The 23,587-nt window shown below is 48.5% G+C and overlaps 1 protein-coding gene across 6 annotated transcripts in view; it reads right to left on the bottom strand.

Moving 5' to 3' along the window:
- The window catches only part of LOC126577998 (beta-1-syntrophin), a 104,632-nt gene that overhangs the window by 31,591 nt on the left and 49,454 nt on the right, over positions 1-23,587 (bottom strand). For all 6 annotated transcript variants that reach the window (XR_007608370.1, XR_007608369.1, XR_007608372.1 and 3 more), the window contains exon 5: positions 23,320-23,554. Coding sequence is in view for 1 of the 6 variants with exons in the window: in XM_050240143.1 (XP_050096100.1) it covers positions 23,320-23,554 (235 nt within the window). In the remaining 5 variants the exon portion in view is untranslated. The remainder of the gene's footprint in view (positions 1-23,319; positions 23,555-23,587) is intronic.

Below are 23,587 nucleotides of genomic sequence, written 5' to 3'. Positions count from 1 at the left end.
CTGGTAACAGGTAATAGAAGGAAAAGGCAAAAGGATCGCGGTACGCAGCGGTCAAAAGCTTTTGTAGCCTCGCGGCAACGAGGCCCGCGGAACGGCCAGAAAGTTAACAGAAGACCCTCGGATCCGACCGGACCCCGGCACCGAGACAACAACAAGTTGTTCATAGACAATGCCATTATCTAGCGACCTTTAACGGGCCGGGAGATGGTCCATGGTTCGCAAAGGGTGCACCAACCGGTCACGGCACACAAGCGCAAGACGACACGCGGCACCACACCGAAGAAGAAGAAGAAGATAATGTTTCTGCAGCGCCACGGTGAAGGAAGCGTGACGTACGCGGTGAGAGGTGGAGGTCAAAGGGCCCTTCCAAAACATCAAAAAAATATAAATACAAAAAAAGACAAAAGGCCTGACTTGCGCACCGTTGTGGACATTGGGAAAACAGAGGAAAAAAGGTATCCGGAACGGAACGGAACGCAGTGCGCTTTGAAGCACCCTCCGGGCACGTCGCTCTGGTGTGGCCACCGGAATGGCTATGCTGTCGCCCGGGAATGTTGGTGGCAATCGAATGGAGGAAAATGGCAAACCAGCACCCCCGCCTACAGAGTTCAGTGCCCTGAGTGGAGGGGATGATGGTTGCGCCAGTGAGAGAAAGAGAGCGCGAAGGAAAGCGAAAAGGGAATGTGACAGAGAGTAGCGACTTCGGAAACAAAAGATAAAAAGGACACGGACAAATTAATACAGAAACAACAGACAGAGGACAGTGGGGTGCCGCTTAGCACTCGCGACTGGAGCCGAGCGAGTGGGCCACTTGGCAGGATTCGTTGCAGCTTCGCTTCACACGCTCGTAAGGGACGGAGCACCCGGTGAAGATGACCTGGATTGTCACCGACACCGGCTGTTTGCGTCACCCCGTCATCTTGGTCGAGTCATTAGTGAGGACGAACGAACGACCGGCATTTTCGGGAGTCTGGCCAGCGGGCCTCGTTACACCGTGAAACGATCCACCTAGAGCGGTAAGGGGAGGAAGGTCTTCTGATCAACCGATAACAACGAAACCGAGGGTCTGACAGTACCAGGAAAAGGTTAATGGAAGGCTCGCATAGGCTCGGGGTTTTTCCCCAAAAGAGTCCTTTCAAGCACTATTTGCTTCGGTTGCTTCTTCGTCGAGAGGGAAGCGACGCACAAGAAGGACAGTACAGTGGAAGTGGAAAGGGATGATGTGGTTCTAGCGCAAGTGTGCAGCGGGTACGAGGGGGAGCGGGAGAGAACCAGCGAGCGTTGCAATATGCCGCCAGTGTTTGTGCTCTAATATTCTATCTAAATGTCTCATTTACTCTGCACAAAGCAAGCTCGAGGGGAGGCTACAATGGTGCTTCGCTTAATGCTGGGCCATTACACTGGACGGAGAATGTTGACACTAGTTTGCATGAGTGTTAGATTTTTACATGCTGTTTATCTTGGGTTATTATCATTTGAACATTCACGTTATATTAGTTTTTGGAGGGTTTTTTTATAATTTAATGCAAGTACTTAATGCTCAGATATTCTTTTTTTTGAGTCAATTCCATTAACAAAAGAGATAAACAGTACTAAATGATCATGGTTGTTGAAGAAGTCCGGCAACTAATACCACATTGTATTCCGAAGAGCATTAAATTAATTAATTAGAGCATTAAAACATGCCCAGCGACATGAATGGATCATGCTTATTATATTTCAAACAGCAAATGTTGTCTTTGCAATCTTTGTTTGTTGTTTTTTTTAAATCATATAAACCATTTAAAAAAACATATAAAACCGCGGTACTTTACTGTAGCATAGCAGGTTTTATCGATAAACACGAGCAGTGCATTTAAAAGAACTGATACTGTTCCCAACTGGAACGGTGACTTTCACTCCACTGTGACAATTATAAATAAAAAGGAGAAAGAAAAACGCGAAACGCTCGCATCATGCGGCATCGCGGGACGCACGGGATCAAATTTAATCCGTCACTGTCACGGGACCTCCGCTCTCCATTATGTTCACTCAAATCCATCGATCGCCGATGAGCAGGCGGATGATGCTCAATCGCCTCTCCCTTCCATCATTTTTGGTCGCATCTCATTGTTTCCATTTCTCGAGTGGCATGTGTGCGGTATGGTGGGCGGCAATTTTTAAACATTTTTAACACAATTCGATCCCTGGCCCGCTATGCATCGGGCGGGCGAGTGGGTGGACGGTAGGAAAATGCAATTTATCACAAGCACTGCGCTGGGTGTGAGTTTGCTGGGGTGTTGCGTGAGCTTCAATGAACTTTTAGCGAAGAATGATGTGCCGGCATTGTCGGTGGATCGTTCCAGACGTCGTGTTTCGTCGACGGTGCTGTCCTTGGGTGTCATTATTTTCAACGTACTTCATCAGACACCTAGAACGTAGAGCTGTGTCGGCTTGTGACAGTGAAATTCTAGGAAGTATTGTGTATTCATGTGGGTGCAGACCACCTGCTGCTGGTGCTGGTGTGGTGTTCTTTGTTAATGCTTTAAATTGGATCCTCCCCATCATTATTATCTATCATGTACTGTCTGGGGGGTTGATGAGATCAAAAAAGGATGATGCTTAAGCGGAATAATTTTCCTGGAATTACAATAAAAGCTTCCTTTAAGAATGGCGCACAATTGTTTGTTCATTTAAAACGTAATTCGCCAATTAAAACTATTTCGCAAAAAACCAGAGCACAACAAGGGAGATTATCTCTTTGAACTTTATACGAAAGACATTGAATCATAGGGATGTAAAATGTGCTCAAAATTAAGCACTTTGAATGGAAAATTAACCCAATAGTTAATAACAAATGCCTGCAAGTAACCAGAATCATCATTATATTCTTTTAACAGTTGTGTATGACCTACAATTTCGACGTGCTATCAACGCTGCAATATTATAGCTTTTATGAGTTAGTTCCAAGTGCATCTTCATCCCATAACGCAAGTATCACATGGCGAGAACATCAAATGTATTCCGTATTTCACATTGGCCCATCATTTAATTTGCTGCCCCCACCACCATTTGATGATAAACATCTCGATCATCTACTCCCAAAGAAAAAGGTGAAGAAAACCCGACGTTCCACCTCGCAACAATGGAAACTCTCTGAAACAAGAGTGTATCCGTGGCCAGCAAATGAAAATGATTCATTGCTGAGGTCCGTTGGAATCGTTCGACCTCGTGTTGGATAAACGGAGGATGATATGTAAATCTTTTAACCCCACTGCTGCGCTTCTGCTTTGCATCTTACGTTGCTTAGCCACAGCCTTAGGCCTTAGGAAGCCACAAAGAAACAATTTCTTTCCAAAGCCAAAGCTTCCGGCTCTGTTGTCGAAGCAGCAAACGGCGTAAATGCGTTAAACAAATTGCTGTTAGAATTTTAGAACATTTTATATGATTGCTCGATTCTTGATCAATTCCCAAATTCAGCGGTCAGCAAACGCTCGCTTAATTTCCGTCACTTTCCCTGCATTGCCGTAGAGTTCTCCTTTTCACCGATTGTCAACTAACTGCAGCTCGATGGCCAAACACAGATAAATTTATTGAACCTTTTTGCGCTCAAATCACCACCAGAACAAAAGCAAAAGAAGCCGCTTCAGAAATCCCACTGCACCGACCAGCGTGCCAAATGCTCATCAGCGTGATTTATCCCCGCTATGGACCGCTGGCAAGGACAACGAACCCCCGGGAGAGATTCGTGGAGAAAAATGGAGCAGCTAGCCACCGCGCGATTGCCACATCGAGTCTCCAGTGTGTTCATCAAATGAAACGAAATGAAATGCCCCAATTGCTTACCCACCGCGATAAAGAGTCCATTCTGGGCAGCCACTCAATGCGAGCTTGTGTTTTTTTTGCCTCTTCTGTGGCTGATGCGTGATTTCCCCGAGGAATCCGTCATATACTCTCCCTTAAACGCCCGAACGAAAAAGGGGGGGGGGGTGAATAAGTTCTGTTGGAAATGGTGTCTCACGGTGATACACCGTCGTCGTCATCATGATCATCATTGTCGTCGTCGCCGCCGACAGCCTTTGGAGCACCACGTGTGCTTCCCAAACTTTGACTACCATCGCATCGCGCGTCCTGGAATGGGATCGTGCTTATGTCTTGGCTTTCGGGCTGAAGATGCCTGTCCATGACAGGCGTTCGTCCTGGCGTCTGTAGTAAGCAGGCAAACGGGTACATACTCCAGGATGGCGTTACCGTGGTAAGGAGATTCAATGTGACGTTACTCCAAGGGTGTCTAAGGTAAGCTTCCGTTTAGTTTCCTCCCCAATCTATCTTTTTCTCTCTCGCACATAGACACACATGTCCTACGTGCTTCAGTAAACGTTTCTAGCGCACAAGCGTTCAGCTGAAAGTTACAGGCTTCTAGCATCAGCTGGAGGCGTTAGAGAACATCGGTTGGACCGGGTTGGAGTACAGTTCTCCGGATAGTTTCAGCACCAGCAGCCTCAGCAGCATCAGGGATACCTGGAATTTAGCAAGTTGCCTCCCGAAGACTATCGAAGACACTTGAAGGACGAGCAGCTCATCGCGTACGGGATACTTTCTCCAGCAAAGCACCGGGTAGCACCATCAACCGATGGCACGCGGCGATGCTTCACCGCACCATTTGATACACTCAATTTGGGACGAGATCTGCATGATGATATATGTGCCAATGGATGCCAACTTCAGGGCCGCAAGCAGTTTATCCAACCATTTCACTCCGGACTCCAGCAAAAGCGGCACTGCTGTACGCCCTACAATGGAAGCCCCGTTCATAAAGAACTCACAGGCCCCCGTATTGCAGTGCAGGTGGCTGTGTGCTTAGACGTTAGGTACGAACAATCTATGCGCTCGCAAGGGTGCAAGCAGCTTCCTTCCGTTCTTACAAAAACTCTTCCCCCGGGTGGAACTCATGATCGGGACAATAGTCTCTTTTCGAGAAGATCTTTCACTTCTTCGCGGTCTTGTTCAACTCGAGTAAAAACGCATGCGAGGGAAGGGGCAGTGCGGAGGGGTCATAAATTAAATCACACCCAGACCACCGACGGCTCGCCGGCGTAGCTTATCGCCTTCTGCGTACGGAACGCCTGGCAAACTGGCGAAAAGACCCGGAGGGGCTTAAGCGGTCTCAAAACAAAGCCTCCCGGAACGGAGGCGCAGTCGTCTGCTCCGGATGGATCGTGATTTGTCTCAGGGTGGCTTTTGTGGTCGCCGCCGCTGCTAATGTTGGAACCACACAGAGTGGCGTTGCGGGAATGCTTAATTATTCACGCACGCCTCCAGTCGAATAGTTAAAGCACATCCATGATTTATGTGCGCAACCAGCAAAGACCGTACCCATCCATTGCCGTTGCTGCTTCGCCACGGCGAATCCCTTGGAATGTGAAAAAGAAAACTCCGTTTGGAGGGTGATTTTGCGAATGCGTTGGCTGCAACTATGTATTGGATTTTAGATGATTACATCAAAAAGTCAAACCAACTTTGGGAGTAACAGTACTGGAGGGCTTTTTGTAGGGTTTGTTGTTGGTGTAATTTGAATAGAAATCGACCAACGTTCCGTTATTTGAAAATAAAAGTTATTAAAAAAATCAAGCTTCATTTGGCGCGTATAAGTTCGTTGTGTCTGGTCATTCATTGTATGTTCCATGTATTTTTATTCTCTGTGCATATGTTGGAATTGAAGATTGTTAATATATCTGCAATGACAGCACTGTTGGAAAAATTGATTGAAAAAACATTTTTTCAACATTTCAACATTCAGCACATCATGGAGTTTGAGATTCATGGGTTATTTTGCGAGTTTAATTGCTATTAAAAATCCCTGAAAATATGCAATTTTACTGCGTACCTGGCGCCTCCATCGTCGGATTTCGGCAACGGAGCTGCATCATTTCGTTCTCCCGGCGTGGCGACCAGTTTCAGAATTGCCTTTACCTCCTGATTTGAGGTCTTTGTACTAAATTATGCTTGGAAGCCTTTGTTTCGAATTGTTTATGTTGCAATCAGTCAGGGAAATCATTGTACTTTCATGTTTCCAAAGAGAATTCCAGCTAATAACCGAATTGTGCAACGGATTGTAGGGTTTGTTCTAGGAAGTGATCAGAAAGGCCCGATTAATCAATAAACCATTGTGTTACTCCATTGTTGCTGCATGTTGCTTCACTAACATTGAAACGATAAATACAAGGTCACTCATCTAGTTCCAATCAGTCAAAAGCAACGCAAAATCATAAAGGGGGCCAATCACAATGTGATCACAAATCAACACTTCTCACAGGACGCTGAGTACGATGTAATGATGGTTTCCGAACGAGTTCCCACTGAAATCAATCATTATTGACCCGAACAAATACCAAGAGACGGAACAGCACATCGGTGAAAGCGGTGGAAAAAAATCTAATTATCATCAACGCAACCGAACGAACGTTTCCGTCGGAGCCGAATCTACCACACAATGATGATCAATAATGATCACAGGGGATAAATTGACACACCACAGACCTAGCTCAACAAAACTTACTGCCAACCAAGGTACTGCGTCAATCAAACCAAAACCGAAAGCTGCATGTCGAGTGCGGCCACAACAATATACCGCTGATGATGGCACAGATCCGGCATCGGGTTCGGGCGGCGGAATAGGAAAGAATTCCGGAGTGCGACGGTGAAATTACGACGTGTTGTTGTTTGCATACCGGTATGAAAATGTCGTCCACCCACTCCACCCATCCATCTTCTTCCACTCTTCTTCCGCAAGCGCAGATCGGGACGCTACCTTGTGAGTACCTATCACTCGATGCTGACATGTCACGCCGACATGTTGCCTTCGGTATGGCGATGAGCCATCGCCTGGAACGATGATTCAATTAAGGGAGTGAAATGTGAACAACAACCGTTACAGTGGTGTGTGTGTCCCGGTGTGAGTCTCCGGGTAGTGTGTGCTGGAGAGATTAAGCCCGCATAAGAACCTCACTCGCGGAGAGGAATTTTGACAGCATCTTCACGACCACCAGCAACAGAACCACCGTCTAGTGGCATTCTGACTGATTGAAGTTGAGTTGAGCAGAGCGGCGGCCTGGGGATGACGAGGCGGAAAGGGTGAACGTGATCTTCTGGAGCCACTTGCGAAAACGGGGCTCGGTTGAAAACATCGTTTCACCAACACACCGACACACGTGTGCTCGCGTCCGACCAGGAGACCAACAACCACCAGCTGCGGTGGGAAAATCGAATTTCCCTCCCCTAAAAGCCCCTCTCTTTCTGGGACCTGGTTTGACTTCTCCTTCAACCTGGGCCTGGCCCGGGTCAGGGAAAGGATTTGTCCTTCAGCCTCGCACCTGCCGTGACGGTGTTCCTTCCCTCCAATGAGGAGGAGGGGGATTGGAGGGGCGTTCTGTACATGCCCCTTGCCCAGTGATAGCTGGCATGAAATTTATCGATCCTTGATGCGTGACAGCGAAGAAGCGAAGAGAACACGTAGTTTTTCACCTCAACCAGGGTGTGTGCTCGTACGTTCACCCAGTCGGTCGGAAGGATGAAGCGTGAGCTTGGGAACGATGACGAGTTCTCGCGGTGCCCGCGACCAAGTCATTGTTAAGCGAATGGCTGTGGCAATAATAATGGCGCGCTGTGAGCTAGTTGGTTTGCGGGAGTGGAGCACACCTCCAGGGCTGGCTGAGTTTTCTGTGCCAAGAATGAGTGCAAGATCTTTTGAAACGTAGCTCTTAGAAGTAAGGTAATGCAGAGAGAGAGAGAGATAGATAGAATAGACGTTATTATGATTCGATTTTTTAGCACTGCAACTTCTATGGAGCAAATATGGTTTCTAGTAACGTATGCTTAAAAAAAGAGATGAAATTTGAATGGTGATAAAAAATAAACTATGACAGATAATTGAGTTTTGTAAATTACATTTGAAAAGGGAGTTTATCAGTTCATTCGCAAAAAAATGGCGCCATTTTGAGCAGGATTCTTTGTCGGTAATTTCGACATGGCAGTCGAAAACATATTTGTGCACATGTTTTTCAACTCTTTTTGTGCTTGTGTCTAATCAATTCCTCCTCCGCGTTTGCAATAAATTGTTACAATAGATCCTACGTTTAAAGGTAACCCTGAAATTTTTGATGGGCAGCAGCAGGGAGACGTAGAAAAGGTTCGCAATCTTCGGCAATCTCAGCCGCTCCTTTGCGTCTAACTATCGCTTCAAGTCTTTGCGTGCTGCTCCGAGATCTGCGGCCAAGACTGCCACTTTCTGACGTGTTTACCCATGTCCGCCAGGTATTTCTGAACTGTTTGGTCAGTTGCACTGACCTCACAGCCAATCCTACGCAGCGATGTAGCCACTTTTCCCTCCGATGCTTTTATTGTTGCGCAATAGCGCAAAGAACTTACAGAAACTCGAACGGCCATTTCCGTCTCTCGCAAAGTGGCACACGAAGACCTTTTTTTGCGTATCAGGATACCTGTTTTTGAAAGTGCACCGATCTAGGAACGAAGTTGCTTCACATTTTTCGCCATCACGATTAAAGCTCGACTGATCGAGCTTTCAAATTTTGTCTGATGACTGATGGATAAGTATTATTGATGCTGCATTTTTAGTTTCTGCAGTGCGACTGCACTGGTTTGCCCATGAAAAATCGGCAAATTTTGTCTCTTTTTATTAATTCATACTTTAGATGCAAAGGAACTGTAATTAGCTTAGCATAAAATGTCATTTGGTGCCTTGAAATTAGCTATTTGGGCTTTATAATTGATTATGGAGCGAATTCAGAGGTAAATATGGATTGTGAAAGATCAAACGAAAGGTCATTGCAACAGTTCTTGGTGTCTTGTATGTGATTCTTGTAGAAATACTTGATACCCGTGTTTAAATTCCCTCTGGAGAAGGAAAGTGTATCAACTGTAACATTGAAGGAGAAGATTGGCTATAAAAGCTAACTTCACTTTATACTCTTGAAGCTATTCTTGCCCTCGAGGACACACACAGGCGCACACAGGAATCTAATAAGTAAGGAGAGTCTTACACCTCAAAGCATACCTCAAAGCATACCTCTGTTCTCTGTCACACGTAAATGGTTTTTCATAATAACTTACATGCATGCTACACAGGCACCCCTCTAGCTCTAGTACGAGCTAGGTCGTTGAAATTGCGTTAACAACGCTTCCCCGCACCGCAGTCCCCGTTAGACCTCAGCTGAGGAACGGAAACCTTCCGCAGTTGGTTGTAAAAGTTCTCCAGCCAACGAACGCCAAGTGAACGCGGGAAGCGGTGTGATGGGGTGTACAGCTCCCCCCCCCCCCCCACCTCTTGTGTCCCCTCCAGTGGGTGGCGGTTTGAATTTCACTTTCCACCCAAAACGAGCGATATCCTGTAAGATCGCTCCTTCCTGCCGAGCTGAGCTTGAGCGCTGAGCGCTTCACAGTCCGTCTTCCGGCTGCCGCTAAAAGCCTCTTCCGGTTCGATGAAAGCGAGGCAAAGGTAGGAGAAGAAGGCATCCTGGTGGGGCCCAATACGGTGCTCGAAGCGCCGAGAGCGAGCGTGAGCGCGTGCGGAAGCTCGTACACTTTGATCCTCCGATGGTCGATGGGTGGAGGTACCACCCCAGACCCCTCCAGAACACTCCAGGACCGGTCTTGGCCTGCACCTGGCAGTGGCAGTTTGGTTCGAAGCGACCGGATCCGGAGAGGGAGGGTAAGTGAAAAGCGAAAAAAAATAGAAGGAGAAGCTTGAAGAATAGCCGAAGGATTGCTACAGCGATCCCGGGGTTTCAAAAGAAGCTTAGAGGAGTTCCGCGAATTCGCGCCATTCCGGGCTACCCTCAGTGTGGTACACGTGTGAGCTGTTGCTATGGCAGCAGCGGTGGTGGCCGTGGGCAAAATGGAGGACGATGAAGATGGAAAACAAATTGATTTAATACGCGTTGCCCGGCGGCATTCGGCGCGAGAATGAGAACTTTCCCCTTTGTGAGAGAGGTTAGAATGGTGGTGGTGGTGGTGGTGATGGAACGCGGAGGAAAGTGAAATCTATTTCCGCGGCAAAGGAACCTCATTACGGAATGGGTCCCGGAAAGATTAAATGAAAAGCGTGCCAGTGTGCGCCGCTTAAAAGAGAGAAAGGGAGGGAGAGGGCTTTAGACACCAAAAACACTCATACCCGTTGGTAGAACAGCTTAAGCATCTGTTGCATGATGGCACCACCTTCAGGACGGTCGGATTACACGTATTCGACACATTCGAGGGCCTGGGAACAGCAGCATTACGCCACGGCAATGGGAATTCTATGCTGCTCGGTTCTCAGTGTAGATTAGAATCGACTTTACGGCTTCGCGATCCTTTTCTGGCGTGACGGGCCAAGTACCAGGGTATTTGGAAGTGTCTTTTGGATGAATTGGAAGTCGAACGGAAGGAAATTAATCTGGCAGCATACATAGACACATCAAGAAGCCACTTGTAGGCACGCTCTTCATGGATGCGTGGATTCAAAAGCGGAGCATAACTCCTTTGCAATTATCTTTGGCTAGAGGTAGTGCTTAGGTATAGCTGGTAGAACATAAAGAGAAGCCAAATGAAACCATGGCACACCTCACTTCACTTGAAAAGATAACGAAAAAAAAAATCCACGTAAGAAAAGAAGTGGTTAATGTTTTTTTTCTTTGCGGGGGGGCAAACATTCCCGTAGACAGATTTGCGAGACGCTTGCTTAATTAAAACGCTCACCAGAAGCACTCTAGCGATGTATTATGCGCCCCACTACCCCTCCCTGCTCCGGTATTGCTCCAAAAATCCACCACTCCCACTAACGGACCAGAGCGGAAAAGGTCACGTGAAAAACATTTCCATTTTCCTTCGCTCCGGTTTCACCAGAGCAAGGGAGCACCATTTCAATTTGCTCATCCTCATCATCCTCTGCGTCGTCGTCGTCGTCGTCCTCCCAGAGCGTAACTAATTTCCCACCAACGCCACAACTCCTGCGGACCTCCTTTACCACCATTTCTTCGCTCTTTGATGTTGCTTTGCCGCTGGGTCCGGGGCTCGCGAATCAAACGCTACGCGCTCCGCCCAACACGCCACGAGGGAAGCGACGATGAAGAGTAGCGAGGCGCGTCGCGAGTCACGAGAATTCCAGAAATCACAAATTTTACTCGTTCCCGGGCAATTAATTTTCCAGCTCATTTACGCGGTTCTCGCGCCGCGACGCCGTCTATTCTTAGAAGGGGCACCACCACGATTGACCAACCCCACCAGCGATTGCCAATAACCAATTTTGGAATCGAAATCATCAACAGCCCTTCCCGGAATGGCACGACCGGTATCCAGTTTTTCGCAGAAGTTGAACGCGCTGATTTCCTTGCTCGTCATCATCATCGTCACCATCACAGCTCCGGCTTGGTCTTGGGGGCTAGGCCGCCAGCAGAGAGCCACTGGAGAGACGGAGGAGGAGACCAACGAACGATCAATCAAATTCGCATAAAATCCCGGCACACCCTTTTGATCGAACCCACCGGAGAGCAAACCCTCCCTTTTTTTTTTAGATCCTTTTGGGTCGGTCAGTGGGTCTTGTCGGAGTCCCTTTCAAGGCGATAATCCGGTGCACTTGGCAACCGCTTCGCTTCTTCGGGGCCACACTAATCAATCTTACTCCCCGGTGTACCGTTACATGGTTACGGAATTGATTTCCCCTGCCTGCCGCTTGCTTGGAAAAGCCATGGAGCGAGCAGGAGCACAGAAACCCGGGGCCAGTGGCCATCAGGCACAGCGCGCTTGTTAGTAAACCAACAGCAAGCGGACCGCCGGTGGCTCGACTTCTCTGAAAGTGCAGCCAATTGTGAGGAGGGGGGGGGGGGGGAGTAGCTCAAGAGCGCCCAAAGTAGGCTGTGTATGTTTGCGTTTGGGGTTGCACGTGCCCTTGCTGAGGTTGCTGGCGTGGTGTCGAAGGCAGAGCGAGAGAAAGAGTCATCAATCACGTAGAGCGAGCAAAAGTACTGCATCGTATCACTTACCGGGCCCCATCAAAGGTTCATAGTTACTTGCAACTGATAGGCTCCTCTGTCAGTGGTGCAGCCAATGCTTACCTGGAAGCAAACGGAGAACAAGAGCAGAAGAAGAAAATCTGTTTAGTTTTTGCACAAACTCCACTAATTAACTCCCCTCGGTACTCGGTGCGTGCACTTTGAACAATCGATGGTTGATGTCGGTTGGGGTGCTAACGATGGCCGCTTGTTCTCTCGGAAGTAGTAGAGCATAACAATGCGGTTCTCGGTTGCAGGCAAAGCTCTACTACAAGTGCGGTTAAGATGAACAAGGACTAGGGCATTCGTTGTAAGTGTTGTTTGCTTTTCCGTTTAGTATTGCTTGAGCGTTCAGTATTCTTTACATAGTCAGCATAGTGTTGTGGCGATTGGAATCCATTGTAAGAATCTAACCACCACTCCTGATAAAGACATCAATCGTCTGCGGTACCTGCTCTGTAGTTGAAGTACCAATGAAAGTGTTCCGATCTAGTGGGCAATTGGAAAGCAAATCGTAGCCATTGGGCTCCTATGTCACTTCACCTCACTCAGTAGGCGCATTTAGGCTTATTAGGAAGGCCCACCTCTAGCAACAACCTCCTGGCAAAGCTCTCTCTCTCTCCTGTCTCCCATTGCAAAAGGTCAAACCGCTGCTCCTGATTGCTTTCTATTGTCTCCGAGAAGTCCGAGCTGTCCGAGATGCGAATTGTTTCATCGAAAGTGACTTGTGAGCAAAGAAGTGGCAGAGTGACAGAGTTGCATCAGTTGCGGGCAGCAAAGATTAATGGATGGTCCCGGCGTCCCGGATCCGGTCAGATAAACAATGATATCTTCTTCTTCCTCTTCTTTCTCTTCTTTTGCTCAGTGCAGTGAATGAGGCGAAGCGAGGAATGGGCACTCCTCTTCAACGTTTTGTACTTTTGCTTGTCGCTTCGGTCCTTCCAGCACCACCACCACCACCACCGCAGCTTCAGTAGCATGTCCACTTTGTCCGGCATGTCGGCTACAACATAAGCCCCTTTCCAGCCAACGGTGGTGGTGTCATGTACGACCAGTGTGAATTTAATCACGGCAGTACCACCATCTCCCCTTCCAACTTCCACCCCACTCCACGTGACATGCACATGGTACCATCATGATGTCCTGTCCGATGATAAAGGACACTCGAGCGAATGAGAGCAAGCCACAAAGAGAGAGAGAGAGAGAGAGAGAGAGAGAGAGAGAGAGAGAGAAAGAGAGAGGTTGGTGGTCTGGCAATCCAGCAGTTCATCCATCATTGGCGCTGCGAGGGTTTGTCGTGATAGAATTAAAGATTTATGTATCGCCGTCCGCACGAGCACGGCAACCATTCATCATGCCATTTGAAGATACTACTCTGCCTCTTCTTGCCTCCTCCTGCATCCTTCATCAGGATCAGCAACTTTGCTGACCATCGCCGTTCCGTGTCGCCAGGAGGACTAGGAATGACCATTCTGTGTGGAATCACCCACAGACATGCTAACGTGTGCCTGCATGTGCATGATGGGGTGATCTGTAAGCCTTGGGGAGCACGACGACTACCAGACGGGGATTGTGCATCCCGTGCAAAGCAGTCAAGAGTGACCGATCGGCTTTCAGCAACCGGATCATCGCGGCGATTGAAGGTCAGCAAGGTAATTGAGTTTTGCGGAGCAAATTTACATAAATTACGTGCGAAAGTGCGTCCACTTGAAGAGTTTCTGATATTTGTTTTAATTTATTTATTCCCTTTTCCCGGTTGCCGTATAAAAATGAACAGGAATTTCCTTTGATTGCTCGGCGAGAAGGAATTCTGCTTCTTTGGCAATGTCTCCCTTTCTCCGCCGGGCATTCTTTTCTATTTCATAACGTTAGTAACAGGATAGTGTTTTGTGCAGAAAAAAAGAACGCAAAAATGCTGACAGCAAATTCGAAATGCCGGCCAGCTAGCTAATTGAATGCTTTTGTGCGCCAGCTGCAAGGCTAGCAAGGTGCTTTGCTTTGAAGCGAATTAAAATTGAATTCTATGCTCGCGGCGCGCACCCGTAGCAGAGCACGGGCAAAAAGGGAAAGGTAGTTCCCGGTTTCCATTCCCCCCCCCCCCCCCCCCGCCCAGAGGTTGTTCTGTTTCTGTTTTCCCGCGGAACTCCGCAGATGCACATGGCGAAAGGCACAGCACCGGATGCCGTTTCGAGGATCTGCTCGCAGCAGCGTGAAAATTGGAAATACTTTTTCGCACGTTTCGCGGCATTGTCGCGGTTTCGGTCTGCATTTTCTTTTGCCACCCTTGGTCGCCATCGTCGCCGCACACGTCTTGTGCGATCGAAACATGCGCTCGAAAATGCATTCATTGCCGTGGCAGCCCACCCCAGAAAACCGCAATACAATGCTGCGTACCGCATGGTGGTGGTAGGGGACACCCTTTTCCGTCCCGTCGCGTTGATACGGTACGATCCGCCCCCCCCCCCCCCCTCCCGGAATGTGGTTGCAGGGATATTTTCCAAGAAATTTCGCTCCTCCTTTTTGGGGTTGAAAGAATTCTCGCACGCTAACGGTCGCCGTGCGGCCACGTGCGGTAAGGTTTCGCGGCGCAACATGGCGATGCTTTTAATTTAAGCGTCCCCTCGTTGTCGTGGTACTTTGCTATTTTATAATTTAGCAATTTTCCTGCACTTCTTCCCTCGCCATACTCGCCATACTACTTCTTCATGCTGTGCTGGATCAGGGCTACGTGCAAAATTTAGCACCCCCGGGGCCCTAGCAAGTGCCACCATTCTTATGCAGCTTCTGCGAGATGGATAAGATGGAAGAAAAGGCAAAAACCGCACAGCATCGCTCAACATAGTAACGACCGCACGGGTGCGGTAAGAAGGTGCGTAATCGCGGGAGTAGGGAAGGTGGTGGTATGAAATTAAAATTTTCATTTAATGTGATAAATTCAACCAGAGTCTTGCTAACTTTGCTAATACCCACTCGAGGTGTCATCATATTTTTGTGGAGAAAGCGTGACACGACCGCACCACACCACACCGTAGCTTCTGCTTGTGTGCGTTGCAGCATCAGCATTGTGTGTTGTGTTGTGTTGTGAGCGCTGGCAGAGATTTTCTTTGTCGACGTTTTTATGACGAATGGTTGTGCTTACGAAGGGAAGCGGCAGTTTAGCTGAGCATGTGAATTTATCGCAAGCAGTTTGGGCAGCAGAGTATAAAAAATTTAAACGTTATACATAGAGATAGAGACAACCGTGATTTTGGTTCTGATGGTAGAAGTGGAAAACAGGAAGTAACAGCATTAATACCACTATTGGTTATTTTTAATGTATTTTTTAGATAGCTTATACTTTTGATATTTTTTATGAACAAATTGAATTTAACTCATTCGATGGCACATGCAATTGAAGGTATGTATTCGATTAGAAGCATATTCAGAAGATAAGCTGAATGATTTAACAATCTCATTATTTGGATTTGGATCTTATCATCAGTATCAAACAAAGTTTGCAGATCGGTGACGTGCATTTGCGTGTGGTCAAGAAAGGCAAATCTAGTGTTAAAATGGCCACTCATACATAATTTACATATGTTTACGACAGTTTGCGAAGGCACAGAACCGCAAAAGGCCTTCACAATCTAATGATGCTATTCACCTGGTATTTTATTAATGTTTTAACAACTAACAAACTAATGTTCCACCAGAAAGCCTCAAACAATTCTGATAAAAAGACGCAAGTTAGTATTGCAAAAGCGGAGCAAAGTTAAACACAGCACTTATTTACGTTCTCCTTCGCGTCGGTGTCCATCAGTTCCGTTCTGCTCGAGAGCCGCATTAACACTTTGGCAAAAATGTTGTTTCCCGCGTGGAACGCCGTCGGTCAGCTCCAGCTAATGCTAGCAAACCCTGGGACCCCCAAAATCCCAGGAAAAAGAAACTCTCCATACTACCGTGGTTTGTTTGATTTGCTCTCCAGCGTAATCGAGGGTGACAGCAGTAATGGGCACGGTAATGGCGGTACGATGGCGACGGCCATTTGCTACGTGACAGCACCAAGAAGCGCGTCCCCGCCTCGCGATTCAGGGAATCGATCCGTTTCGATTACATTCCTGGATAGCTAAGGGACGCGTCGAAAAGTAAGCCACATCACACATACAGGGGCGCACGCACACAGCACTGTAAGTGATAAAATGATTAATCTCCTACTGGTCTCCCTTCTCCGAGTGGAGCGCATGAAGATGTTCAAATTTGGCTCGACCAAACCCGTCGTCCTCCGAACCCCTGATCAGGGAGAGTGTCTGTTTTGAGTGCTTTCCGGAATGTGGGGGAGGGGTGGGGGGGGGGGGGGGGGGCGTGGTAACCGGTAGTATCCTCTCGAGACCTCGCCCCATTCCCTGCCACCCAAGACCGTGCTCGAGATGATGCTGCGGTTCCCGTGAGGTGCTTCGGCTGTACGGTGACTGCGATCTGTTTTGTTCCGGCTACGTTCCTGCGTTCCAAGGGCAAGGGCCCGAACTGTATTCAACTCACGCCTCACCACCAAGCCCCATCCCAAACCCCCGGCAATGGTGATGGTGGTATCTTTAGTGTTTTGTTGTTTCGGTTCCATCCCATCCCTGCCTCGGTCGTGCATTCGTGCAACCGGAGCCAAACCGGACACGGACACCGTCCCACTGGTTGGTTTTTGTTTTCGCTTCCCCGCTTCCTTCTCTTCCATCTATTACTTCTTCTTTTTGTTGTTTTTTCGCTCCGTATTTTATGCTTTTCCTGTTATCAATAGCTCTCGGCTAAGTGGAGACTCCCGGTTACAGCACCGCGCGTTGCAACGCCTGTGCCAGGATGCGTGTAAAAGCGCGCCCGCGCACACACACTCGCGTGTCCTTGGAAAATGGGTTTTTGTTTTGGCTTTTGCGTTATTTATGTTTCTGCTTCGAAAATGTGAGTTTTATGAGTTCTCGCAGGCGAGCGTTCGCTTTGCGCTCTTTCACTTTTATGCTTGCGCGTGGCGAGTGGGGAGATTTTAGAGCAGAAAGCAGAGCTGCAACTACAATCGGGCCGGGCACCGGGAAAGTTCGCTTCGAACCACCGAAAAATGTGGTCGAACGAGGGGAAGGAAGTAATGCGCATGATGAATGGGTGCGAGTGCAGGAATGGTTTTTATTACTTCCCGTGACCAACACACCACCACCGATGGATGTGCTCTGGACGCCCGAGAAACTAGGAAACCACCACTCCAAGCCCAACAAAAAACGGAGGACCATTCGCAGCGATAATGGCCGAGGATGCTGCCGTTTGAGCTACGGACCGAAGGGTTTGCTGCCACTACTCGTTGCTAATGGTGCTTTAAACTAATTACTTCTAACACTTCTAGCCAATGGTAGGCCTAGGAACGTCCACCCTACGACGATCCACGGTTTATCTGATCGAACGTTACTCGTCGCTGTTGATGATTATGCTACGGCTTGCGATGGTTCGACATTGAAGAAATGGATTCATTCGCATTAACTCTTATTGTGTACAAGCAATGGCCCCTTATCAGTCGCCGAGGGGGTAGAGCACTCCGATCCCACAATCGTTATGGAGTTCATTATTCTCTGCGTTTTCTTTTCCTTTTTTTTCTCTAACACTTTAAGTGCTGGTAGCCGGTTTAAAGTTTGCAAATTCGGGAAAAGCAAATTGGTTTCCAGCGACGGTAGGAGCAACTCCAGCTCTGGAGTTCCTCCAGAACTTCATACACAAAGGGAACGGTTTTAAGGGGCAAGTATAATTTACGAGCTATCGATAAGGGACCGAACTGGGGGGAAGGTGACCTCACAAAGACAGTTGTGTATTCCTGGTCACTTATTCAGAGCCCAGTACAGGAGCAGTTCAGGCTCCGACGACCTCGAGGCCACTTGGTGACGACGTCCTTGCGTTTGCCCGACGAGCCGAAAACCCCGGGAACGAGAAGGACGACTCGCGCAACTGGCATCTTTTATTTGCACAAAATCGTCGACGTTGGCTGGCACTTTTCATCTATTGTGGCCCATAAAAGCTTGGCTCCATAAAATGCACTGTTTTATTGGCGATGTTATAAAATCACAGCACCATTCGGCCAAACACCACAGCACCACCACCACCACCAACAAGCAGCATCAGCTCGACACCTTGTGACAGAGGAGCTTAGCCACCGGAGCTTAGGCTACGCAACCCGCAACGCAACGAATACATCCGCAAAGAGCCCTAATGATGATCTTGGGATGGACGGTCTGATCCTAGGAGTTGAGGATTGTTTTGCTAAGATTGAGAGGGAGGGAGAGAGAGAGAGAGAGCGAGGGGGGGGGGGGCACCGGAAGTGGAGAAAGAATGCGGAGAAGTTTATCCCTTCTTCTGCCTCACTTTAGGCGTCCAGCAAATGGCACCCACCCCTTTTTTCGCTTCGTCAGACGACAACGGTCCGCTCCGCAACGGGGGTCAAAAGGTAAAAGTTTCCTGTTCGTTGTGGGGCAGCGAGGGAAGCAGAATCATTTAGCAGTTTAGTCCGTGCGTCCATGGTCCTGCGTGGGTCTGTGTGGGTGTATTTTTTGGGCCAGCCAACACTATTTGTGTGTCAGGCTAGTGCTGGTCGGTGTTTAGCTGGCGATGCTGACAGAACCCCAAGATGCTGATTCAATTTTATCTCCATCGAAAAACCTCCCTCAAAGGACTTCAGATGAGCCCTTGAGAAGCAAAAGGAGACAAAAAGAGAGAACAGTAAAAAATGAGAGAGAGAGAAGAACGCAATACTTGTTAGACGCTCGATGCGCTCCGGATGTCGTTCGACGTCGTCGTAGGTAGATTACCCTCATAGCGCACAATGCACACACGAAGTCACACATTTTCCTGGGGCCCGTATCCGTTTACTTTAAGGATCCACCAGCCAGCCAACCAGCCGGCCAGGCAGAGCTTCCGGAAATGGGACGTAGAGGACATTTGCTTGAGTGGTACTCAAGGTTAATGCCAGTCTTGGGGAGCGCTCGCCCTGATGTCTACTGCTACGCAATGTGTCCGCACACCTAAAGTTGAAGGAGAGAGCGACACAGAGGAGGGAACCATTTCCTCCTTCCGCTACGACATACTGTACTAGGGTGGAGGCCTCACCTCACGACACCGGATCGGATCGGATCGGTACGGTCGGTAACTGGCGGCGGCCAGCAGCATTCGTTCGTTCGTTCGTTCGACTGGGCCACTGCCTCTGAACTCTGACCTCGATTTCTAAATGTCCGGAAGCACACTATTTGCTGAGCGCGCTGTTTGCTCGTCCTCACCTGCCAGGCGGCGACGCTCGAAAGAATTCGATCGAACACTCCGGCGAACGGAGAACGAAAGAGAACGGCCAGCGGTTCCGGGCGTTCCGGGTGAATGCGAAGCGCGCCACCTCGTTAGGAAGCAATTATCGGATTAGCTTAATTAACCTTCCACATGTTGACCCCTTCTTTCGCACGCCCGTACGGACACTGGGAAGCATCCCAGTTCGCGGCACCAGCCAGAAGAAGTGAACTGGAAGCCGCGACTCGGCTGGGAAATCGGTCGTCCTTGTGCCGTTGTTGTTTGTGCGCAAAAGTGATGGAGATGGCGGCATGCAGCATAAGAGCTGGGGTGGAGGAAGAGGAGGTATTTTTTCCGCCATTCCGGAACCCATTTCGATCGTAATCAATTTTGCGCAGCACGAGCCGAACGAAGTCAAATGCAAAACTCATCGCCGATCGTGCGTCGAAGAAGAAGAGCAGCGCCATTAGCGGGAGCTAAAAGCCGGAAGCAGTTAAGATAAAAGGGCATGGGCAAAAGGATGTGTGCGTATGTGTGGTGGGGTCACTCAGCCGGAACGGGCACCACCTGCTAACTGGACTGATGGTAGAGAAAACCAATTTTGGCACGCCAGAGTGGTCCGTTTTGGGTCGTTCCGTAGCTATTTGGAAGGAGTAAGGAGCGTCAGGTGGAGGTTACTTAGTTCGGATAAAGAAGTGTTTTTTTTTTCGCTCCAGAAAAGCCTCTGACTATCATTTTCCGAACCGTTGGCCATTAGATTGTGTCTATTTTGCGTGAATTTTAGACTTTACTAGGGTTCAATTTTTTCTCAATACTTCTCTCCTTTAATATGGAAAGTAGTTCGTTGAAGCATTTTTATGCAAATTCGTTTTGGCGAAAGTTGTGTTCGGTAACAGCCAGGTCCCTTGGTGTGTATAAGAATGATTTTTCTTCTCTTAGTTATTTACTTATTTTTGAAAAGTTTAGCGATGCAGGATAACGTAACTAAAGAATGTATTACCATCTGTTTTATGCCTCTAGATATAACGTATGGCTTTCCCTTATTCTCAATTTAGGCTTGGGATACTCAAAATAATTCTCTATGTACTTTAAGCAAGTAGGTACAAGGTCAACGCAACATAAACGAAAATGTCGTATTTTAAAAGTGGTTCCATCTAAGCTTAAAACAAGGACAACATCACTTCTCGACGATGTTGAACACAAAAACCACTTACAAGCGAGCAGAACTTGCTCTGACAATAAGAGAGAGCATAAAACGCATCGAAATCTACATTTAATCCCTCTCGAACCGTCATCGAACTAGAACTGTGGACTCGGAATGCTTACAAGACGATCGAGAAAGATAATCGACATCCTTGCAGCCGTTGGTGCATTATGCATTGAATTCGACACATGAATGGACTCGATTCACAAAGTGCACAAACTGACGTACATGAAGCTAGACCGCACCAGCTAGTCGCTACTTGGAAAACATCAACCAGAGAGTGAATAACGAGATGATTGACTCACGGATGGATGCAACGATTGAGCGCGTAGCCGTTCGCTCGTACGCACATCAAAGACCGGCCACTAAGAAACCCATCAGCGCTAGTAATAACTCCCAGCTGAAGCGGCAAACCCTCATCAACGATCGCTATCATCCGTTGGATGCTGGTATTCGCATGGAAAACAATGCTGCTGCTGCTGCTGCTGCTGGTGCCCTAACATCATTAATGTCGAGCTCAGTTGACGGGCAAAAGATAACCGGCGGCATGAAAACAATTCTCAACATGGAACATGGCATCGCATGTCGGTGTTGGTTGAGTGATTTTAATGGAACACTTGTTGGAACCCCGATTGGTTTCTGACCGACGCCATCGTGACACTGAACCCCGCTCCGTTAAATCGAAAAACTTTTTCCCCTCCAATGCAAATTAAGCTTCCCTGGCTGAGAGGCATTAAAGAGGGCAGGGCAAAAGGTCACGTCGAACACATCGCATTAGTTCGTAGGTCGGTCACTGCATCTGCCGAAGGGAAATTCATTATCCTGGGGAGTGGGGAGCCGAGGTGGACAGGTTTTGTGATTAGAATTCCATTACCACCATCCCCATTACTACCCTGCTTTGGTAGCCGTTCCTTTGGAAGCAGCCCATCTTAGGTTACCCCTCACCAAGAAGAACGCTGCGTCGAGCGGTTGCGGTTTAATGCTCCGGAGCAACCAATTTATTAGGGTCGCCCAAAATTATGCCCGACCACGCGCCAGGCCGGGGTGAGTAAGCTGTTGAATGTCTTACGTCGTTTGAAGACGTGTTCCGTACGCGTGTGTCTTTGTTCTACATCTCCTTCTCCTCCACCACCGCTCGGCCAAGACCGCTGACCGCAAATTAATGTTTCAATTCCAGCGACATTTTAATTCAAATCTGTGGGCACGCGCGTGCCCCACCGTGGGCTTTTGTGACCTTTGTCTGCTGAGGAATGAGAATCTTCCTAGCAAATTAGTCGGCCGACACTGGAAAACTCGTTTAATTGGAGGAGGGGCCGCGCGCGCAACGTTCTTTGTGGTTTCGGTGGCGCAGACTCTTAACTGTGATTCAATCTACCGCGTGGATGTACCAGAATGGAATGTTTTCTAGAAAATATGCCCCTATCAAAATGGTAAAGACAATAATTTTAACATTTTTTGTTTTGTTTCGAAAACATGAGCTACCATGCGCCTCCATCGATGCGGAATCGATGGAGGCGCGTGATAATATGCTGCTACCGCTGCCAAAAACATTCCGGAAGCAAAGAAAAAAGAAAAAGATGAAAAACGAGCAACGCAACTAATGACATGCCACGGCACGTACGGTAAACAACCAATATTTTAATTTGTTCCTCCGGAGCGCGCATCGCTCACGCACGCACGAACGCACGTGATGCAACATAAACCGCCAAACCGCCGCCAGGGCGAAGACGACAGCGGCCTCCCTGGGAGAAGATTTGCAGCGATACAACGCAACAACGGGACTAACAGCGAACGAAAAAAAAAACCTCCCCAAATCCAGTGCACCGCCATGCGCGGCCATGCTTACGGATTAAATTGGCAAAGAAAATGAAGCAAAACGTCCGGAGATGGGGCGCAGCTTAATGGCAAACAAACAGCGGAGAACACGTCGCTCTCTCTCTCTTTCCTGGTACACCGCTTAATCGAGATGGATTCCCGTGCGTTCACCATCTCTTCTTACTCCTCCTGATTACTGCGGGCTCGATGATCCTCCCACCAGCTCACCCACTACCCTACATCATCCGCAACCGCACATAACGATGCGTTTCCGAGCGATGCGATGCGCGAACAGAATGGTCACTCATTGCGTATTCTGCGTCCGTGGCGCTAACCAATTCCAATCCACCCGGGGCGAAGGGGGAGGTGGTCTTATAAATCATAAATCCAATTTCATGGACAGTTTTTCCGGACAGTTTTGGTCCGGTTGGCCTCTCAGCCTCAGCAGACGGTAGCTGCAGCAGTTCCCCGGGGGGAAGTATGACATTTCGTTTTCCATTTCCTTCCCAAAACGTCTGCGTTGCTAGCTCTGCCTTGGCTTTACAGCGTGCGTTATGCATTGTCATTGTCCATGGTTCGAGGTAGTTTGTTTGCGTCGTAGACCTCAGCCATTTTTGGCCATTTTTTTCGTCGAGAATGACTTGCAGTAACGTTGGGTGTTGGGCATGAGCTTGGCCTGGTCAACAACACCAAGGGGATTGCAAGAAAAAAAACATCATAAAACTGGAAGCTTGCTGCTGCCACTGATGGCCTTTCAACAGCACACACTTTGACTCGAAAGGATCTCTCGAGGAAGGTGCTGTCATTCGGAAAGAAGCGCAACACCGGAAAATGGCCATCGTATGGTGAGGTGTCGCCAAGCGATGCCAGGCCAAAACAATGCCATCACAAACAAACCACTCACCTCATGGTGTTGGTGTAAGCTGCTTACCAATCTGCAAGGGTGTTTCGGAGAAGCGCGCGTACCATAAGTTCCCTAACACTATCGAAAGTGGGTCTTACCTTCGAGGTCGACGACACGGCCGGCGCGCTTGAGTGCCCGCACCGCTTCCTCGTGCGTAGCGTCCCGCAGGTCCTCACCGTTCACCGACAGGATGGCATCACCGACGTACAGGCCTTTCGCGTTGTCGGCCGCCATACCGCGAAAGATCTTGGAAATCAGTATCGGCATCCGGTTCTCGCGGCCACCCTTGATCGAGATACCGAGCCCGTTGTTGTCGGACTTGATGACGCGTACCTGGGAACGTAAACGGAACGGAACGAAATGGAT

This window comes from Anopheles aquasalis, chromosome 3 (assembly GCF_943734665.1).
Source record: "Anopheles aquasalis chromosome 3, idAnoAquaMG_Q_19, whole genome shotgun sequence".
Lineage (NCBI taxonomy): Eukaryota > Metazoa > Arthropoda > Insecta > Diptera > Culicidae > Anopheles > Anopheles aquasalis.
This window is presented reverse-complemented; position numbering and strand designations above follow the sequence as displayed.